At 36.7% G+C, this 19,560-nt stretch overlaps 1 protein-coding gene across 1 annotated transcript; it reads left to right on the top strand.

The window, feature by feature from the left end:
* Positions 1–7,123: 7,123 nt before the first annotated feature.
* On the top strand, positions 7,124–15,551 carry LOC147521109 (potassium channel SKOR-like). The gene is given in 14 exon segments (XM_086591676.1): positions 7,124–7,672; positions 9,529–9,753; positions 9,829–9,892; positions 10,368–10,707; positions 11,011–11,306; positions 11,799–11,879; positions 12,119–12,217; positions 12,983–13,204; positions 13,391–13,576; positions 13,901–13,976; positions 14,101–14,395; positions 15,024–15,145; positions 15,260–15,322; positions 15,325–15,551. Coding segments are annotated over 14 exon segments (2,460 nt in total). The 5' UTR covers positions 7,124–7,457; the 3' UTR covers positions 15,501–15,551.
* Positions 15,552–19,560: the final 4,009 nt, after the last annotated feature.

Below are 19,560 nucleotides of genomic sequence, written 5' to 3'. Positions count from 1 at the left end.
TTCAAAAATTGTATATCACAAGATCAAAACCGCAAAACAAAACATGCAAACCATGGAAAACCCCAATGTAGTTTTGGTCACATGTGACTTAGGCATCCTCACAATGCCTAAGTCACATGTAGACCAAAAACTTGTAGGAAAAAGCGAACCGGATCTTGGGAGATTAAGCTTCCAAGAAACGCGATGACTGCTAAGCAATATAGGAGAACTTTCAAGAGTACTTGTCTTGAAATCGATAAGATAGAGACAGAGCCACCATCACCGAAATATACACCAAAGAGCCCCAATCCTATTCAGGGATAGGAATGAGGCTCGACCACTTAAATCTCTCCTACATCGACATGGGACGATGCTAAGGAACCAAATCCATATGATGTGTCATCGGGGTTTATTTTCCCACCTCACGGGGAAACAGAGGAAGTGGCTAGTAATTTTCAAATGGTCGATAGTGACGTGAGGATAAGGATGACTCCCACAGGCACCCGGGATGCTTCTATGTTCATGGTTGACTAGCTCGCTTTAGTTCTACATTGTTTTTGAAAGATAGGAAACTCTTTTTGTAGAAACAATTTTATGAAATGGAAATTTAAGTAGTAGATTTTTGCATATTCTATGTTATTGATAGTCAAATGCATTGATTTTATTTAATGGCTAGAATCATGCTAGTAGATTATCATGATCATCTCATATATGTGAAAATGTGGATTACTTAGATTTAATTTAAGAGATGATTCTTATTAAGTAGTATCTTATTTTTGGAATTCAAACTTGATAGAATGGCACCCGATGGAAAATCCCCGTTCACGATGTTACCCCGAAAAGGACTTGTTAAACGATAAGAATTACGAACTTTGGTCTAGGAAAGTTAGGCTAATTCGGCGGATAGGAAGGTCATTGATGTAATAACCGAGACAAAGAGCGTAACCCCACCGGGGATTAACACAAGTCGCTTATACTTTTTTATTTTTAAAAAGTAATGATGAGTATACAAGCAAAGATAATGTTGCCCGAATTGCCATACTTGGCACCATGAGGAATGACTTCATGATGCGGTATGATGGCCTTGGATCGGCTAAAGAGCTATGAGAAGCGAGAAAGGCGGACCTTGGGTAATGACGACTCTTGCCACCGGGAGGCTACAAATGAGCTTTGACAAATTTATCAAAGTCGCCCCATACCTCTATGACACAACATTGCACGGTGATGAGAAACATGGTTCTTTGAAGTTAGCCCAAGCAGGGCAGTCCCGGCAAATGAACAACAAATTCAAGCTGTCATTAGGTCTTTACCTAAAACTTGGGAACAATTTCGTCTTATCTTGACGATGACGACAAGATCACAAACTTTGCAATGTGCAAAGGAAATGTGAGCTTGAGGAACAAAGGCTTCTCAATGAAAAGCTTGTTGTTCAAACCGGCAAATGTTGTCAACTCCAAAAGAGGAAGGCTCCTTGGAACAAGAAAAGTGGAAAAGGGAAAGGCAAGGAAAAGGCCAAGCCTAACCCACGAAAAAAGAAACCTAGGAAGTCGATAGACATGACTAGTGTTGAATGCTTCCGTTTGTCATCGGATGGGACACTATGCTAGGGCATGTCCTTCTCCTAAGGTGAGTTTTACTTTAAATCTCGTCAATGTGATAAAGTATCGTCATGTCATCTGATTCATCACAATATTGGATTGTAGATTCAGCAAATGCATGCACCACATAAGCGGGATAGGTCCCTGTTTGAAGATTTTCGAAACTTCCACAAGGAACTCGGAGAGTCCACATGGGAAACCAAAGTGTAGCTGATGTTTTGGGGCACGTGCACTTGTAGGTTGGATTTTGCGAGTGGGAGATCCATCCTTATTGAAGAAGTACTCTTTGTACCCTCAATTAGGAGAAATCTTTTATCGATTTTGAAATTACTTCAAGAATCCTATGTGTTTAATTTTTCCCGAACTCGGCTTGAGATATCTTTAAATAACAGTTTGATAGGTCATGCTTATTTAATGAATTCTTTTATGACATTACACTTAGCACAACCTGAAGTTTTTATGTCTAAAATGGTTGGTTGCCAATTGTGGCATGCTAGATTATGACATATTGGACACAGTAGGATAGACCGCTTAGCAAGGGGAGGGTTGTTAGGTAACTTAACCTATGTTAAAATGGAAACCTCAGGAAAGTTGTCTTCTTTGGAAAAGCCACCAAGAAACCTTTTGGGAAAGCCCAAAGGGCAACTTATCCTTTACAACTTATTCACTCGCACATCGTGGGCCAATGAATGTAACAAAGAAGGCATGGGGCTTTGTATTTCATTACCTTCACAGATGACTATACACGTTATGGGACCGTGTACTTGATGTCTCACAAATCAGACGCCTTGGACTGTTTTAAAAAGTACAAGAACCTAGTTGAGAATCAACTTGATAGGACAATAAAGGCCTTAAGAACTGACCGCGGACGTGAATATCTTTCTGATGAGTTTAAGGAACTCTGTGAAAATAAGGGTATAGCTAGACAGCTAACTATTCCTTATACCCCTTAGCAGAATGGTGTCTCTAAGAGAAGGAATAAAACCCTGCTGGACATGGTTAGATCTATGATGGTTCAAAGCTAACTTGCCTATCTCATTTTGGGGTGATGCATTGTTAACGGCCGCGCATTATACTTAACCTAGTTCCTTCAAAAACTGTTGACAAAACACCCTATGAACTATGGACCGGTAGACAACCCGTTTTGAACTACCTTAGACCATGGGGGTGTCTTTGCCTTTGTCACTTCTCAAAATCAAGAATTTGGAAAGTTGAGTGCTCCTCGGAAAGAAGTGTATCTTTATAAGATACGATTGAGACTTCTAAGGGGTATGTCTTCCTAGGGGAGGATACTCAAGGGCATGTCACGAAATAGAAAAACACGTAACGCCGATTCTTAGAGGATCAATACCCAATGAGGGGTGAGGTTGATAAGGATATACAACTTCACGAAGTTGATAACCTTATAACTGGCGATGAACAAGGCGAAGATGAAACTTTCATCAACCCCGATTCTAGTAACAATGGCATTGGTCAAATGATTGATCAATCCCAACCTCGTAAGAAGTTGTTAGAGGCCATATCCCCAAACGTCGGTTTGAGATTGAAGGGGAGATAAATATGACCAATGCACTTACGAAATATCCGATGAACCTAAAACGCGTTCAAGGAGGCTATTTCGGGTCCAATACAAGTAAGTGGATGGAAGCTATGAAGGAAGAATTGAGTCAATGAAGAAAAACAAAGTATGGGACTTAGTTGATCTACCTCCAAACAGGAGATCTATTGGGAACAAGTGGGTTCTCAAGATCAAGAAAAATGCGGAAGGGAACATAGACAAATTCAAAGCTAGGCTTGTTGCAAAAGGTTACACCCAAAAAGAAGGAATTTAAGTTGTAAAGGATAAGTTGCCCTTTGGGCTTTCCCAAAAGGTTTCTTGGTGGCTTTTCCAGCAAGACAACTTTCACAGGTTTCCATTTTAACAGAGGTTAAGTTACCTAACAACCCTCCCCTTGCTAAGCGGTCTATCCTACTGTGTCCAATATGTCCTAGTCTAGCATGCCACAATTGGCAACCAACCATTTTAGACATAAAAACTTCAATTTGTGCTAAGTGTAATGTCATAAAAGAATTCATTAAATAAGCATGACCTATCAAACTGTTATTTAAAGATATCTCATGCGAGTTCTGGGAAAAATTAAACACATAGGATTCTTGAAGTAATTTCAAAACCGATAAAAGATTTCTCCTAATTGAGGGTACAAAGAGTACTTCTTCAATAAGGATGGATCTCCCACTTGCAAAATCCAACCTACAAGTGCCCTACTTCAAAACATCGGCCTACACTTTGGTTTCCCATGTGGACTCTCCGAAGTTCCTTGTGGAAGTTTCCGAAAAATCTTCAAACAGGGACCTATCCCTTATGTATGTGGTCATCTGTCAACGCTGAATCTACAATCCAATATTGTGATGAATCAGACAAAGATGACAAGATTTATCACATTAACAAATTCTTTAAAGTAAAACTCACCTCGGAGAAGGACATGCCCTAGCATAGTGTCCCATCTGATGACAACGGAAGCATTCAACACTAGTCATGTCTATCGACTTCCTAGGTTTCTTTTGCTGTGGGTTAGGCTTGGCCTTTTCCTTGCCTTTCCTTTTTCCACTTTTTGTTCCAAGGAGCCTTCCTCTTTTTTGAGTTGACAACATTTGCTTCGGTTTGAACAACAGGGCTTTTCATTGAGAAGCCTTTGTTCCTCAAGCTTCACATTTCCTTTGCACCTGTGCAAAGTTTGTGATACCATCGTCATCGTCAAGATAAGACGAAATTGTTCCCAAGTTTTAGGTAAAGACCTAATGACGGCTTTGAATTTGTTGTTCATTTGACGGGACTTCTGCCGCTTGGGCTAACTTCGGCAACCATGTTTCTCATCACCGCGATGTTGTGTCATAGAGGTATGGGGCAACTTGATAAATTTGTCAAAACTCATTTGTAGCCTCCTCGGTAAAGAGTCGCATTACCCAGGTCCGCCTTTACTACTTCCCATAGCTCTTTTAGCCGATCCAAGGCCATCATCATACCGCATCATGAAGTCATTCCTCATGGTGCCAAGTATGGCAATTCGGGCAACATTATCTTTGCTTGTATACTCATCGTACTTTTTTAAGTACAGCAGTATAAGCGTCCTGGGTGCCCAGGGGAGTCATCCTCATCCTCACAGTCACTATCAGCCATTTGAAAATTACTAGCCACTTCCTCTGTTTCCCCGTGAGGTGGGAAAATAAACCCTGATGACACATCATATGGATTTGGTTCCTTAGCATCGTCCCATAATCGATGTAGGAGAGATTTAAGTGGTCGAGCCTCATTCCTATCCTGAATAGGACTGGGGCTCTTTGGTGTATATTCTGGTGATGGTGGCTCGCTCTCTATCTTTATCGATTTCAAGACGGTACTCTTGAAAGTTCTCCTATATTGCTTAGCAGTCATGCGTTTCTTGGAAGCCTGTTTCCCAAGATCTGGTTCAGTTTTCCTACAAGTTTCGTGTCTATGTGACTTAGGCATTGTGCCTTTTAAAGAGGATGTGATTATGTTAAGAACACTTTGATGGTTTAATGAATAAAAGTGCATTCTTTCCGGATCGATTGCATTCTCATTATCGCGCTTTTATCATCTCATATGTATGTCGGTATAGGGTTGATCGGTTCACTCACATGAGCGATCACTTCCATTTTAAACGATGGGAGTTTAGCTTGACAAGTCACTAAACCTTATAGGAAGGGTGAACCTAGTCTTAGGAGTCATGCCCCTTCTTATAATTGGATAAGAAGAAACGGGGCTTCATAGGAAAGATTCTGTCTAAACCTACAAACGGTTGTTGCGAGTGGGAGCATAGTATCCTTGGAATTGTCATTAGGGATGACAACACTTGCATGGTATGAGTTGACATACGGATATCTATTGTTGAGTAAACAAAATAGATACTCTTTTGCCATGACATGTTTTCACACAACATGTGTATAGTTGACCACCGAGAAGAAAAGAAATATCCCTAAAATTCTTGCTATGTGAGCTCTATTGATATATTTTTGTTTAAAACATATCGAATGGTACCCTCCTTGAACTTTTGATCTTGTCAAGAAAATAAGAGGACTACTTTCGTAACTTTGGTTTGCTCCCCACAAGCTCTTTTACTAAAAGGTCGGGATGCATACTTGGGAAGTTGGTAGAACTCGGCGACAATGACTTCGTCTGCAAAGGGTAAAATAAGCGAAGGTTTATCACACAATCAATCGGAATTCCCCGGCGGGACAATTGATGATAATTGTGAATCATGTGATACGTTTTTGACTTTATAGTGTGGACTCATAGGGATGAGTGCTATTTGTCAAAGTGATGAAACAAACGGATCTTGGGGTATACACACACTCTCCGGATATTAGGTTTTGGATTCATCTTCTTTAAGATCACTTTCATGGTAGATCAACGTTATTCGTGCTTTTCATTGCGACTTGCTACTTCACAGATATCATGATAATGTGTGCTGGGGTCACACGAACCATTTGCGCGGTGAGAGACACACAAATGGCTAAGCATTCTACTTAAATGCTTCTCTTAGAAACCTTCTTCGCCGTTGTGGGCGAGTGGGAGATGTTGGAAATAAGGTTGGATAGGCGCCCACCAAGATAAGGATAAACCACGAGAGTATAGGACTCATCCCATCGATATTAGATGAGTATAGGGACTCTATCCTATCCAATATTGAGGAGGTGGGAACCTCTATAAATAGACCCCCACCTCTCACATATTGATCATCCCAACAACAAGAAAAGCTCTCTCCTTTTAATGGCGACCTCCAACATTTTCTAAAGTAGAAGCCCGGTAATTTGTGGAGATTCCATAGTTGGTATCCTCCCCTAGCCATTGTCGATTCTTCTTGGTTCTTGGTTGCATTGAAAAAGGTTGCTTCCCCGCTAGGTGGTTTGGAACTTGACTCTATCAAAGTTAAGAAGAAGAAGATCTTGAGTGTGCCAAGAACATCTTCTCCTATAGATCAAAGCTTGGAACTTCAAATTGAAAGTTCGTGACCAGAGTCACGATCTTACGTTTCATTTCTTATTTATTTTATGCGTGTGGTATAACGTAATTGTATATATCGTATGAATCATGCATGAGATATCGATAAAATCCTACACTTACGAACATTCTCCGGCTCTATGCGCCATGGAAGATATTAGGAATTGCTTGTTCAGTCTGGGTATTATTGCTTCAGCTAAGCCAAACCAGACACAACTAAACTTTCGTTATTCACCAATTTGTGCTTACCGCCTACCAGCCTACCAATATCTTGTTTCTCTTTTTAATAAAAGATTTGTACTGTGCTACCAGTTGAGTGTTGGATTTATGAGTTTTCTCATCCGGCCTAGATACCAATTATGAATTTGCATTGAAAGATTAAGTCCGTATGTACAACTTGTTTCCGCATTCCTCATCTTCTAACTGCTCGGTGCATGTTGTGAACGCCAAGAGCAAGGTGAAAAACAAGAAAAACAAACTTTATTTTTTTTTTTTTCTTTATGTACGCAAGTGGTCAAGTTGATTTTGCTCAAACCGCACGGAAAAACACTAAAACTACCGTTACACAATCCGCATTCTGTTTTTGTTTTTGTTTTCACTGCTAAAGTAAAAGGGTATCACTATCAGCACAACATAAAAAAATGAGTTTGATTGATTTATAATTCAAGGCTCCCATGTTGATCTATAAAAGGCCAGGTGTATCCACGATTTCCCAACTCCCCCACGGTTCCTCTTCTTGTTAACTCTGAAGAAAGCAGATAAAAAGAACGCTTCCCCTCCTTTCTACATGTTACTACCTTCTTCCAACTTGTTCTTTTTAAAGATTTTGTGATCCCATTCATTGTATACTTTGTTGCAGAATGAGACGTGGGGATGCGAATGGTGTGGAGGAAGACAAAGATGAGTTTGAAGTGGAGGAATTTAGAAATCATATAATTTCATCACAAGGAAGTCGATTCAAATTGATTACAAATGAGTTTGGACTCAGATGGGATCGAAGACGGTTCGTTAGCGGAAGCGTTATGAATGGAATACGTGGTTTCTCTAAAGACTTCGTCATTAATCCTGATAACAGGTATGTGGAGTACAATTAATAATTTCTTACCTCACGTACTGTTTTATCTTTGTGATTGTTATGGTTTTGTTGTATTTGGTTTCCTGGTGTAATTAGATTTTGTCTTAGATTTTGTCAAATCAACGGCGATGACATTAGATTTTGTCAATAATTGCACGCATAGGAATAGGACTCGAGATCTCTACAACCGGGTACAGAGATCATCTCTGTAACCGTGTTATCTCGCCGTTGATTTGAGTTCGAGATGTGTGTGTGTCTCGATATCTGTGTGTGTACTCCGAGATGTGTGTGTGCGCCGAGATACAAATGTGTGTGTGTGGTACGTACCCGGTTATATAGGAACCGGTCTCATAGGAATATAGGACTGAAAGTGAGAGGGTGAAGCATGGCTTTCTGAGCCGTGACATGTATCTGTCCAAGAATTCAACCTGGGACCTTGGCGGGGTACGTGTGCCGGTTGTCGGCAGTGCCACTCATTCATTTCCACTCATTCACTCATTCATTTCATTTAGCCGAGTAGCCGACCCTAGGCGAGTATTGGATCCCAGCCCCACGGCAAGTTTTATCTTGGGCTGGACTTCTTTGCTCCCAAATATAAAAACTAAGAAAGCCCAAAGGTTGCATGTCAGTTAGACTTCTTGCCATCAACCTGAGTTTTAGCCGTAGTCGCAAATGGCTTATGTGTCAAATACGCATGCTGGGAGCTGCAAGTTCAAAATATTTTTCTTAAGTTAATAGATTGGAAAGAATTTGTGAGCTGGAATCGTATTTGCGAGATTGTTGATGTCTATCATGACAAATACACGTAGCTTCCATTATTCAACAACTGAGCTGTTGTCGAATCTTGATGTGATTACTCGTATTTTTTCTATATTGAATTAACCAAGTATCCAAAGATTGAGAGGAAATGGTAGAACTATTAGTTATTATACATTTGTAAATTGTGATCTCCATTTGTTTAGTTTAAATCACAATAGTTCATTCGCTACTATATATAATAGTTGACCATAGTCATCATCCAAATTCCAAAGATTATTAATTTATTAGGTTAATTAAGGAATTGCTCCTTGAATCATAAAACTGATGTAGTACTGTAAACCATTAGAACTATTAGTGACATCATGGAAACCAATTTATATATTGTAAAAATATTCACTAGTCTGAATGAAAAGAGATGGTGTCTGAGTCGGATAAACGTGGACTACTATTTCATTTCATATTAAAAGAGAAATCCACACCAATATTCTTGTATTTTGGAAATTTTTGAGTGGAATGATATTCCAACTTCCAAGCATGGCTGCACATTGATCAGCCATTTCATGTATGACAAAATTCACAAAAAATAAATTAGTCCAAGCAAGTTCCTTCCACGCCACATGTACATCCAAATCTGTTAAGTTAGGGCCTAGGAGAATATCTTCATAGGGATAGGGATGAGGAGTCTGAGACCGTTGGCGGTCTGAAAAAAAAAAAAGACAGAATATGAATTTGTTTTTGATTTTCGGATTACAACGGTCTAGGATCTCATCCCATATCCTCAGGTAGACGAACTCGTTAAGTTAGAGATATTAAAACCTAATAAAAACAGACAAAATTAGTGCGATACTCATCAAAATCCGAGCCGGAAAAGAGCAATTACTTATCAGGAATCTAACGAAATCTCAGTATGATATATTTGAAGATATCCATATTTCGGAAGAGAAATATCGATATTTTGGACAGATATTATTGGCAATAGTCTAGGACTCTAGGGAACTACTAGGGAAGTATAGCAGCATTTTCTGTTGTGGAACTCCGCCGGTGCTCCTTTGAGAATTATGTATACACATTTAAAGTTTACTGAAATTAAATTGCAGGTACTATCACATATGGACGCATATCATACTGATATGGGCAGTTTACTCCTCATTCCTCACTCCAATAGAGTTTGGATTTTTTAGAGGACTGCCCAAAGCCCTTAGTTTCCTCGATATTACTGGACAAGTCGCATTCCTTATAGACATTGTTGTCAACTTCTTCTTAGCTTACCGAGACAGCGAGACTTATCTCATGGTCTATAAACGCACCCCAATTGCTCTACGGTCAGTTATTTACTAATTTTTGTTTTATTCTAAATTTTTTTACCTGTATTTTGACACTCACATTTGTTTTTACAGGTACTTAAAATCAAACTTCATTTTTGATTTCCTGGGTTGTCTTCCTTGGGATGTTATCTACAGAGTAATTCTTTTACCTCTTATTTTGTGTTTAGTTTAGCTGAAATTTCAAGTGTCGGTTTTCACGCGGTTATATTTTCTGTAAAAACAATACTAGTTTAACACATTATATATAGGATATAAAGACTGGGCATTATGCAATATCGCTTAGTAATTGTGATTAGATGAACTTGATGAAACTTGAATGAAGACTGTCTAATTTGGTATACGGTGTATAAACTCCAAATTTTGTTCTTCTTATGTTATTGGCATTGTTTTTAAGGGAAGGGGCATCTCTATATGCATGATGATTGGTACGTAGTACGTTTGGCTGCCCACATGCATGGATGCATTAGGCTGCGTAGTTGGTGTACAGTATGAAAGAATGAGATCAGTTTTAGGATATCACTCGGTCACATTCTCTTTGTGTTTCATGAATCCATATGGTGGGAAAATTCATCAACTGTCATCTGGCAACTTAGATAGTGTTCTCTATTCAGGTCAGTGGGAGAAAGGAAGTAGTCCGCTATCTACTATGGTTAAGGCTTACTCGAGTGCGTAAAATGACAGATTTTTTTCAGAAGATGGAGAAGGATATCCGCATCAACTACCTGTTTACCAGGATCGTGAAACTTATTGCTGTTGAACTTTATTGCACTCATACAGCTGCCTGCATCTTTTACTACCTGGCAACTACTCTGCCTCCTTCCCATGAAGGTTACACATGGATAGGAAGCTTAAAGCTTGGGGATTATAGTTACTCAAACTTCAGAGAAATTGATCTTGGAAAGCGTTATTTAACATCTTTATATTTTGCCATTGTCACCATGGCTACTGTTGGTAAGTTGTCTTCGTACATATTATTACTGAAGTAACATAAGGACGTGAAATACCGTGAATTTGACTTGCAAATGTGACGCCCAATTACTATCAACATTCAATAAAATAAACTGAACTAGATAAGTAATCATATTTTGACGTTTACAGCTTTGAATGACTTTGCGAGAAGGTGTATGGAATTTTCATCAGGGGGAAAAGACATTCACTGTGACTATATCGTGTTTCAAGATCATTGATTACTTCTATCATCTATCAGCCTGTGGTGGTAAAAAACGTTTTAAAATTTTGCTCTTTTTGCGACAGGTTGTGGAGATATACATGCAGTCAATATAAGGGAAATGATATTTGTTATGATTTATGTGTCCTTTGATATGATTATTGGAGCTTATCTGATTGGTAACATGACTGCGCTTATTGTAAAGGGATCGAAGACAGAAAGGTTCAGGGATAAAATGACAGATATGATTAAGTATATGAACAGGAACAAACTTGGTAAGGATATTCGTGATCAAATCAAAGGCCACTTGCGTTTACAGTATGAGAGTAGTTATACCGAGGCTTCTGTTCTTCAGGATATTCCAATCTCCATTCGCGCTAAGGTACACATGAAAATATAATGGCATGTTGCTTTCTACTTGGTTCAGTAAACAGGGTCTTTATCTTGAGGTTTGAAATTGATCTATTTCCTTGCCAGCTTTAAAATGTAATAGCAGAGTTCAGCTAAAACATGATGTTCAACACATCTTTAATATGTGTTATAAAGATTTATATGTTTTAATAGTCAACTTACTTAGAAAACATGTTATTATCTTCACAATTTAGCCCATCTGAACTAGCCTGCCACAGGCATAGCAAAATGTTTAAGTTGTAGTATTAGCTTGATAAAGAATTAAAGATGAACAAAAAACTGGTCTACAAATTTTATGGCGTATGTATATGTGCTTGTTTGTGCGTTTCCCATCATTGTAGGTTAAGTTTCAGTTTACTGGAAACAAATGGTGGCTCAGCTATGCTTGTTTTTATCATCTGATGTATTTTGAACTCTTTTTGTCATTTATTATTTTGTACTATGACTGAAGGCTGTGATGTAGATTTCACAAAGATTATACAAGTCGTACGTGGAAAATGCTTCTCTCTTTAAGGGATGCTCAGCAGAACTAATCAATCAGATAGTAAGTCACCTTGATCCACTCCTCAGACTCCTACTGTTGTAATATTGCCATGTCATTCTTATTCCTCCTAGCGTTTATATATATACCGAAAAGAAAAAGGATGAAATATCCTTTAGTACAAGCTACAATGTAAACTGAGAAGTGGTAAATTTTTGTTCCTCCTAGTATTTGTGTAGATATGGTAAATAGCGTATCATATCTTTGACAGCAGTTGATCGATCTGTTTCTTGATCTATCAGGTAATTAGAATCCATGAGGAATATTTTCTTCCAGGAGAAGTCATTATGGAGCAAGGCAGTGTAGTGGATCAAGTTTACTTTGTCTGTCATGGTGTGCTGGTATGCAGCTAATCTTATCTTCATTTTTTTTGGGAGGGGGTTGTGATTTTATATTTATCGTGATCTAGATATACAACAGTTATTAACTGCAAGCCAGATGGTAGAATCTCCACTACCGGTCGGATATTGGACAAAGGTTATAGCTCACGCAGTTACATGGTCCATATGGTTGGAACGCAATCTTCGAACTTTCGACGATGAGTCTAGGGATGTCACTTATGTGGGCATGGGTGTCTTTCTCACTTAGTGTTAGAGGTTTGAAATTGAAAGACCTCATTTTTAGATGGGAGTTTGTGATTGAAGGGTAGCATTTATATGTACTTCTAGTATTGTGAATCTCTCACGCTACATCTTCATTATTATTAATATAAAATATTATTTTGTTGATAAAAAAAAAATATATATATATATATATATACAACAGTTATTGTGCCCTGTAAAGTGGTGATTGGAGTATATGCTCTATATGTGTTTGGTGACATGCCAAATTGCAAGCAGTAACTTGAAACTTGTTATGCCTCGTGAATTAGGTTAGCTGATATGAAATCGTACACCAAGTTTCATGATGCGAAATATTGAAATACTTCTGGTTAGAAGTCTTTAGATACGTCTTGTTCTGAGGTGGTGTGTAGCACTTTGACTAATATTTTAATGTTATTATGAAATTTTCTACCATTTATTTGCAATATTTTGGTATCTGGGATTTTGTAAGTTTGGGAGCTCCGATAACAACTTTAAGGCTGACAAAAACGTTCTCCTCCACAGGAAGAGATCGGCATAGGGGAAGATGGGTCAGAAGAGACGGTTTCCCTTCTGCAACCTAACAGTTCATTTGGGGAACTTTCAATTCTCTGTAATATTCCTCAGCCTTATACAGTTCGTGTCTGTGAACTTTGTAGACTCCTGCGACTTGATAAACAATCGTTTACAAGTGTATTGGACATTTTCTTCTATGATGGGCGGAAAATCTTAAGCAACCTTTTAGAGGTAATTTAACCTTTTGTTGTTATTATAATACACATAAATATCTTTAGCAGTTTCCAATATAAATATAGTTGCTGTAATGACAAAAGCATAAAACATTTTATTCCAAGTAAATTGTTTGAAGGTGTATTATGCATTTAAGCTTTCCATTAACACAGTTTTTGACCAAGCTGTAACAAATGTTGACAGGGAAAAGAATCTAAACGGGTCAAGCAAATCGAAAGTGATATCACGTATCATATTGGAAAGCAAGAAGCAGATCTTGCTCTAAAAGTTAACAGTGCTTCTTATAATGGTGATTTGTATCAGCTGAAGAGTTTGATTCGATCTGGAGGAGATCCGAATAAGACAGATTATGATGGAAGGTCACCTCTGGTATGAATCCAATCATCATTAAATTAATTCTGATGTTTAATTAATTGGTTCTTCGTAATATATGCATCATTTTTAAATTTTAATCTCAAAAGAAGTATAAGTATTTGTTGGTAGTACGAGTGTCACCTGGGTACCTAATCCATGATTCCTAGGACTTGGAATCGCTCAAACTCAGAATATTTTCAATTTTTTTTTTGTTATTTTCAATAGGACTGAAGACCCTTCCCCCCCAGGTAGTCTAGGACTCTAGGAGTCTCTCTTTATTGTAGTTTTTCCAACCAAATGCTTCTTCAGCTAATTTATAGGAGCCTCTGTTTTCAACAGCATTTGGCGGCATCAAAAGGTTATGAGGATATCACACTTTTCCTTATTCAAGAAGGTGTTGACGTTAACATTTCAGGTAAGCCTTTACGTGTCGAACTAAATGTTATTCAATCCCTCTAGGTCTGTATTATTCTTTTGGTTTGTTAGGTGTCTTTTGGAAGCGATACATTATAAATGTACTGATAATTTCTCCCAACCAGATAACTTCGGGAACACACCCTTATTTGAAGCCATTAAGAATGGGCATGATCGAGTAGTATCTTTACTTGTCAAGGAAGGGGCATCGCTGAAGATTGATAATGCTGGTAACTTTCTCTGTGCGGCAGTTGCGAGGGGGGATTTAGATTATCTAAAAAGACTTTTGTCTAATGGTATAGACCCAGACTCCATGGATTATAGTCATCAGACACCCCTTCATGTAGCTTCCGCAGATGGGTTATATCTGATGGCGAAATTGTTAATAGAAGCCGGGGCGAGTGTTTTACTGAAGGACAGGTACAATTTGAGAGTTAGATTACTTTTTACTCTTTGTTCCCTTTGTTTTGGTTTCTAGCTAAGTAGGTGAACATTTGAAATTTCTTAATTTCATCCGCGTATCTCTTTTACAATATAGCACATTGATTAGATGGTTTTGTTCTGTTCATCTTTCAGATTTGTCTTTGGTAGCAAGATTCAGGACTTATATGAAGTACTCTTTTACTATCCTATATCATCTAGACATCAGTATGACTAACAATGGCCTATAGAAAGTTGTTTGGGCGATATAGAAACATGTTTACACAAATGAGTAGATGCTTGAATGGCATGACTTGGGAAGAAGTACTTGTGCGAGTTAGTTCATCCCTCTAATAATTTCCATTTAAATTTCACAAAGTTTTGACACTTTTATATTTTTAGACTTGATTCCATGTGGAGGACATGTGCATAGATTTGATTCACCTTATACTTTTTCATCCTGGTTAGTTCCTCATTTTTTACAAAAGTGATGGAAGCTACAGTAACTGTCACCTTACAAGCATCAATTTAGACTTGGGAAAATAGTAAATGAAGTTATTTCATTCTGAAGACTGTATTTTCTAGAAATCCGTTTAACAAGGTCACGTTTTGCTATTTTTTTGGACAGATGGGGCCACACTCCACTTGATGAAGGTCGCAAAAGTGGTAATAAAAACTTAATAAAGCTATTAGAGGAAGCCAAATCTGTGGAGTTGAGGGAATTAGGTGATTGCTCTCAAATAAACCGAGTAGGCATTGATGATGCCACTTCCATATTATCAGAGATATGTTTCTTGTTACTTTGCTTATCACCTTATTGTTTCTTCAATTTGTTAATAGTTACACATCTCTTCCTGAAAACAGATGACACACAGAGAAAGCAGTGTAATGTATTCCCCTTCCACCCGTGGGATCCAAAGGAAAAGAGAAACCGGGAGTCGTGCTATGGGTGCCACACACCACAGAAGAGCTGATCAAGACAGCAGCAGAAAATCTCAACTGCCCGGATGGTTCTTGTATTTTATCAGAAGACGCTGGTAAAATTCTTGAAGTAGAAATGATTTACGATGGTCAAAAACTGTATTTAGATAGTAAAACGAATTGAACTTCCACAGCTAGCAATTTGATAATTGAACAGCTCAATCTTCATCTTCTCTTCCCCATTGTCCGTTGTTTTCCGTATTCTCGTTTTACTGTACCAGTAATGCATAGTTTGGAATTCGTTTCTCAGAAGAAACACGTAGATCTAGGCCTTGTAAAACCTGTAAGCTCCACTGCGACTATCTCACCCAATATTGGTTACTACAAGCATACAATATAAATCTGGAAATCAAATATAGATAAATATTGGCACGGGAAATCAAAATCACATTCTATTGTTATATATACCGTACGTGTCTGGTTCGGCAAAGTAAAACATTTACTAGTTAATTAAATAAAGCCTGTTTAACACACGTCTCTTTATTCCAAATCCAATTCATTAAGAGCAAGTACCCTTCATTAACTACCATGCTAAAATATGCTATAATCTTCTCATTAGATGGTAAATGGCAGTGGATATGTGGTCGAGGAAAGAAAACTTTACTGATGAAAGTTGGAAGTTGTATTGTTCTGTATTAAGTATATTAGAAAGTGACCTGTTTTGATTTTTCAGGAACCATGCAGACACTAGATGCAAGGCATATGGAGCTATTTTTAACTGAAGGATACAAGAATGGGATCTGGGAGTACCAAGAGATAGGATCTCAAGAAATCAATAAGTATACTGATGAAAGCTACTAGAGGCATTTTTGACATCAAGCATCTCAGAGAGCATTCTATAGCTGGTAATTAATTTAATCTATCTAAAACTGCACCATAAACAAATTCAACCCTAGCTCTTTTACAAAACAACCAATTATTGTTTTGTGTGGAACTTGTAATTGGAGTGGTCTTTCGAGCGGATATTGCTCTTTATGTTGTGGCAGTCAACACCAATTTACAGCCAAATGATGGTAAACACCCAAACATATATAGAGCTAATGTCGTTACAGTATAGTGGATATAGAGCTAATGTGTTACACACTTACACAAGATATGTTCTTCTAGTTTACTTATTTTTTATTTGGTTTGCTTGGAAACAGGTCTATGCATCACATATATACCGTGCAATGAGAGCATCAACTGTTACCGTTAAGCTTCGAGGAAGTAGGTGAGACTGAAGCAAGAGAGCCCTGCATAGCAGTGATGGTCCTTGCATTGTAAGTTTCTAAATGAGATTAAATTTTCTTTTGGACATTCTATTAAGTGTGGAAATATTCTAGTAGAATGTTTCACGTATTATTTTGGATTTATTATTTTCATTTTCCTACTGTTTTGAATTTGACTAGTGACAATTAGTAAACTCGTGTTGTTCTCCCTTGCACCTAAGTAGCGCTAGTCACATGAATGAAACCAAGAGCGTCTTGTAGGCACTTTTTCATACAATTATTATAGACATCTCATGTCGTGCGTCAAAATCACTCCTCTCTTTGATAACAATAGCCTAGTTTAATTTATTATTCTCGTCATATTTTACTTTTATATGTTATTTCTTTACTTTTTTTAAGCATCACAATCGAAGTTAATTTTTGGACTAACGAATTAGCTTGTGTGTGTTTTTTTTTGCAGAAATATAGCAGGCAGCATTTATAATACATGGTTGATTTCACAGTTTCATGGTTTTTAATTTTGAGGCCAATGATATCCCGAATGTAGTATGGCTAGATTCAAATACTGTGAAGTGTAAATAATGTTTATGTAGGGGAATTGTAATTGGTTCTTTTATTCTAGACATGTATTAGAATTGGTTTAATATGAAATGAAACTTCAGTTTAGATTATCTTTCATAGCTTTATGATGGCTTTAGTACACAAATTAAATATATATACAAAGGTCCAGAAATATATATATATATATATATATATAAATGGGGGCCTAAATATATTTATATTAAAATAAATGATTTAAACCCTATATTGCATGTGATCTACTAACCATAAAAACATCTATAAAAATTCAACTTCGTTTGATATTCTCTAAACTTAGATAAAATTGTTTTCCACTTTTAAATATATATATATAAAAGGTCCAAAATGTCTAGTTTTTGCATTCTTCTTTTGCAAAAAATTGTCAAACGATTGAAAAATAGATGTTCCTCATATGCAAATTAAAAAAATGTTTTAAATTTGGTACTTATTTAAGGTCATTTAAGGAGCCGGGCTATATATATATATATTAAAATAAAATAAAATAAACCTATATTGTTGCGTCCATTTGCTGCAAAAAGCATTGAAATTGCGATTTGAAGAAACATGTAAAATACTTTTTGCAGCGGTCATGCCCGCGACAAAAAGAAATTTAAATATTAAAAAAATAAAACTAATTCAAATATAAAACAATGTTTTGCCACGACATGGCTGTGGCTAAATGTTCACTTTTTTGCAGCGGAGGCAAAAGTCGTGGCAAAACACTTCTTTCCACACCATATATTGCCTCCGGCGTGGCCAAAAGTTTTTTGCGGTAAAATATTTTTTGCCACGACTATTGGACTTTTGGCCACCACAACTAGCCGCGGCAAAAGAGCATATTTTTAAAAGTGATCCCACTTAGGGTTAGGGTTTGTATCCCCATATCGACGGCGGCTATGGTGACCGGCTAAAAAATTCCAAGTCACACCCCATGGCTAATGATTAATTTCGGTAACCCTAAGCCAATGAGTCACAACAACCATACCATTAAGTAGTTAACATCTCTAACACAATTCCTCCCAAATAAAAGCACCCAAATCCTCCCAAAACAACAAAAAACAAAAAAACTTTAGCCAAAAAAAAAAAAAAAAAATCTTGTTCCTGCAATCTCTTATCCACTAGAAGTGTAATTATTATTCCTTATTCATAAAAGATAATGTGGAGACAGTGTCTCATCTTGCCTTTCTTCCATATAGGGGTTGGATAAATCTATGAAAGGGTTGGATAAATCAAAGCCTCAGAATGACTCATCGTCAATGCCGGCCTTGACATTTTAGTGGCCTAAAGACAAGACAATAGAATGTAGCCATATATGCTCATCGTCAATTTTTTTTTTTTAAACTTGTGTTATTCAATATAATTCAAGAGAGAGCGAGTGAAATGATTTTGTTATTTGACAGAAGAGTTTTATTTGTTTTTTTAGATATATATATATATATATATATATATATATATATATATATATATAATTTTTAATTCATCTATATATATTTGTTTTAATTAAAAATATATTTTTAATTCATTTATATCTTCCATATATAAAACTCATCTATATATATTTTTAATTTTTTGTAATGAGTGGGGTAAGTATTGCCAAATATTTTAATAAAGAAGTTGGGTTCTCGGAGATTGTGAGCGATTTTGTTATTTGGCAAAATGTGAGTGATTTTGTTATTTGGCAGAGGAGTTTTTTTGTTTTTAGATATAGATAAAAGTTTGGATTTTTTAATTGTGAATTGGTTTAGTGTTTTTTGTTTTTTTTAATTGTTTGTAACGAATGGAATAAGTATTGCGAAAGAGTTTAATAAAGAGTTGGGTTCTCGAAGATTATGAGTGATTTTGTTATTTGGCAGATGAGTTTTATTTATTTTTTTAGATATAGATAAAAAATTTTGGTTTTTAATTGTGAGTTGGATTAGTGTTTTTTGTTTTTTTAGTGTTTGTAATTAGTGGGGTAAGTATTGTCAAATAGTTTAATAAGGAGTTGGGTTCTCGGAGATTATAAGTGATTTTGTTATTTGACAGAAGAGTTTTATTTATTTTTTTAGATATAGATAAAAGTTTGGGTTTTTAATTGTGAATTGGTTTAGTGTTTTTTTTTAATTATTTGTAACGAGTGAGGTAAGTATTGTCAAAAAGTTTAATATAAAGATTTGGGTTCTCAGTATCGAGGGATTAATTGAAATGGTGTGTTTATTTTTTTTGTTAAATATAGTTAGTTTATTTTTTGTCATAAATAAAAATAAATAACAATTAAAACTCTTTATTATAAAGTTTATTGTTTTGTGCATATAATAATATGGTGTCTATTTTTTGTTTTGGTTTGGTGGCCCAAACCAACCGTTTAGTGGATTTGCCTCAGGACGGCATTGTTCATCGTAATATGGTACTTGGTAA

The sequence above is a fragment of the Coptis chinensis genome, chromosome 1 (genome assembly GCF_015680905.1).
Source record: "Coptis chinensis isolate HL-2020 chromosome 1, ASM1568090v1, whole genome shotgun sequence".
NCBI classification, from domain to species: domain Eukaryota; kingdom Viridiplantae; phylum Streptophyta; class Magnoliopsida; order Ranunculales; family Ranunculaceae; genus Coptis; species Coptis chinensis.
The sequence above is the reverse complement of the archived record's forward strand: the minus strand, read 5'-3'. Positions and strand labels throughout refer to the sequence as shown.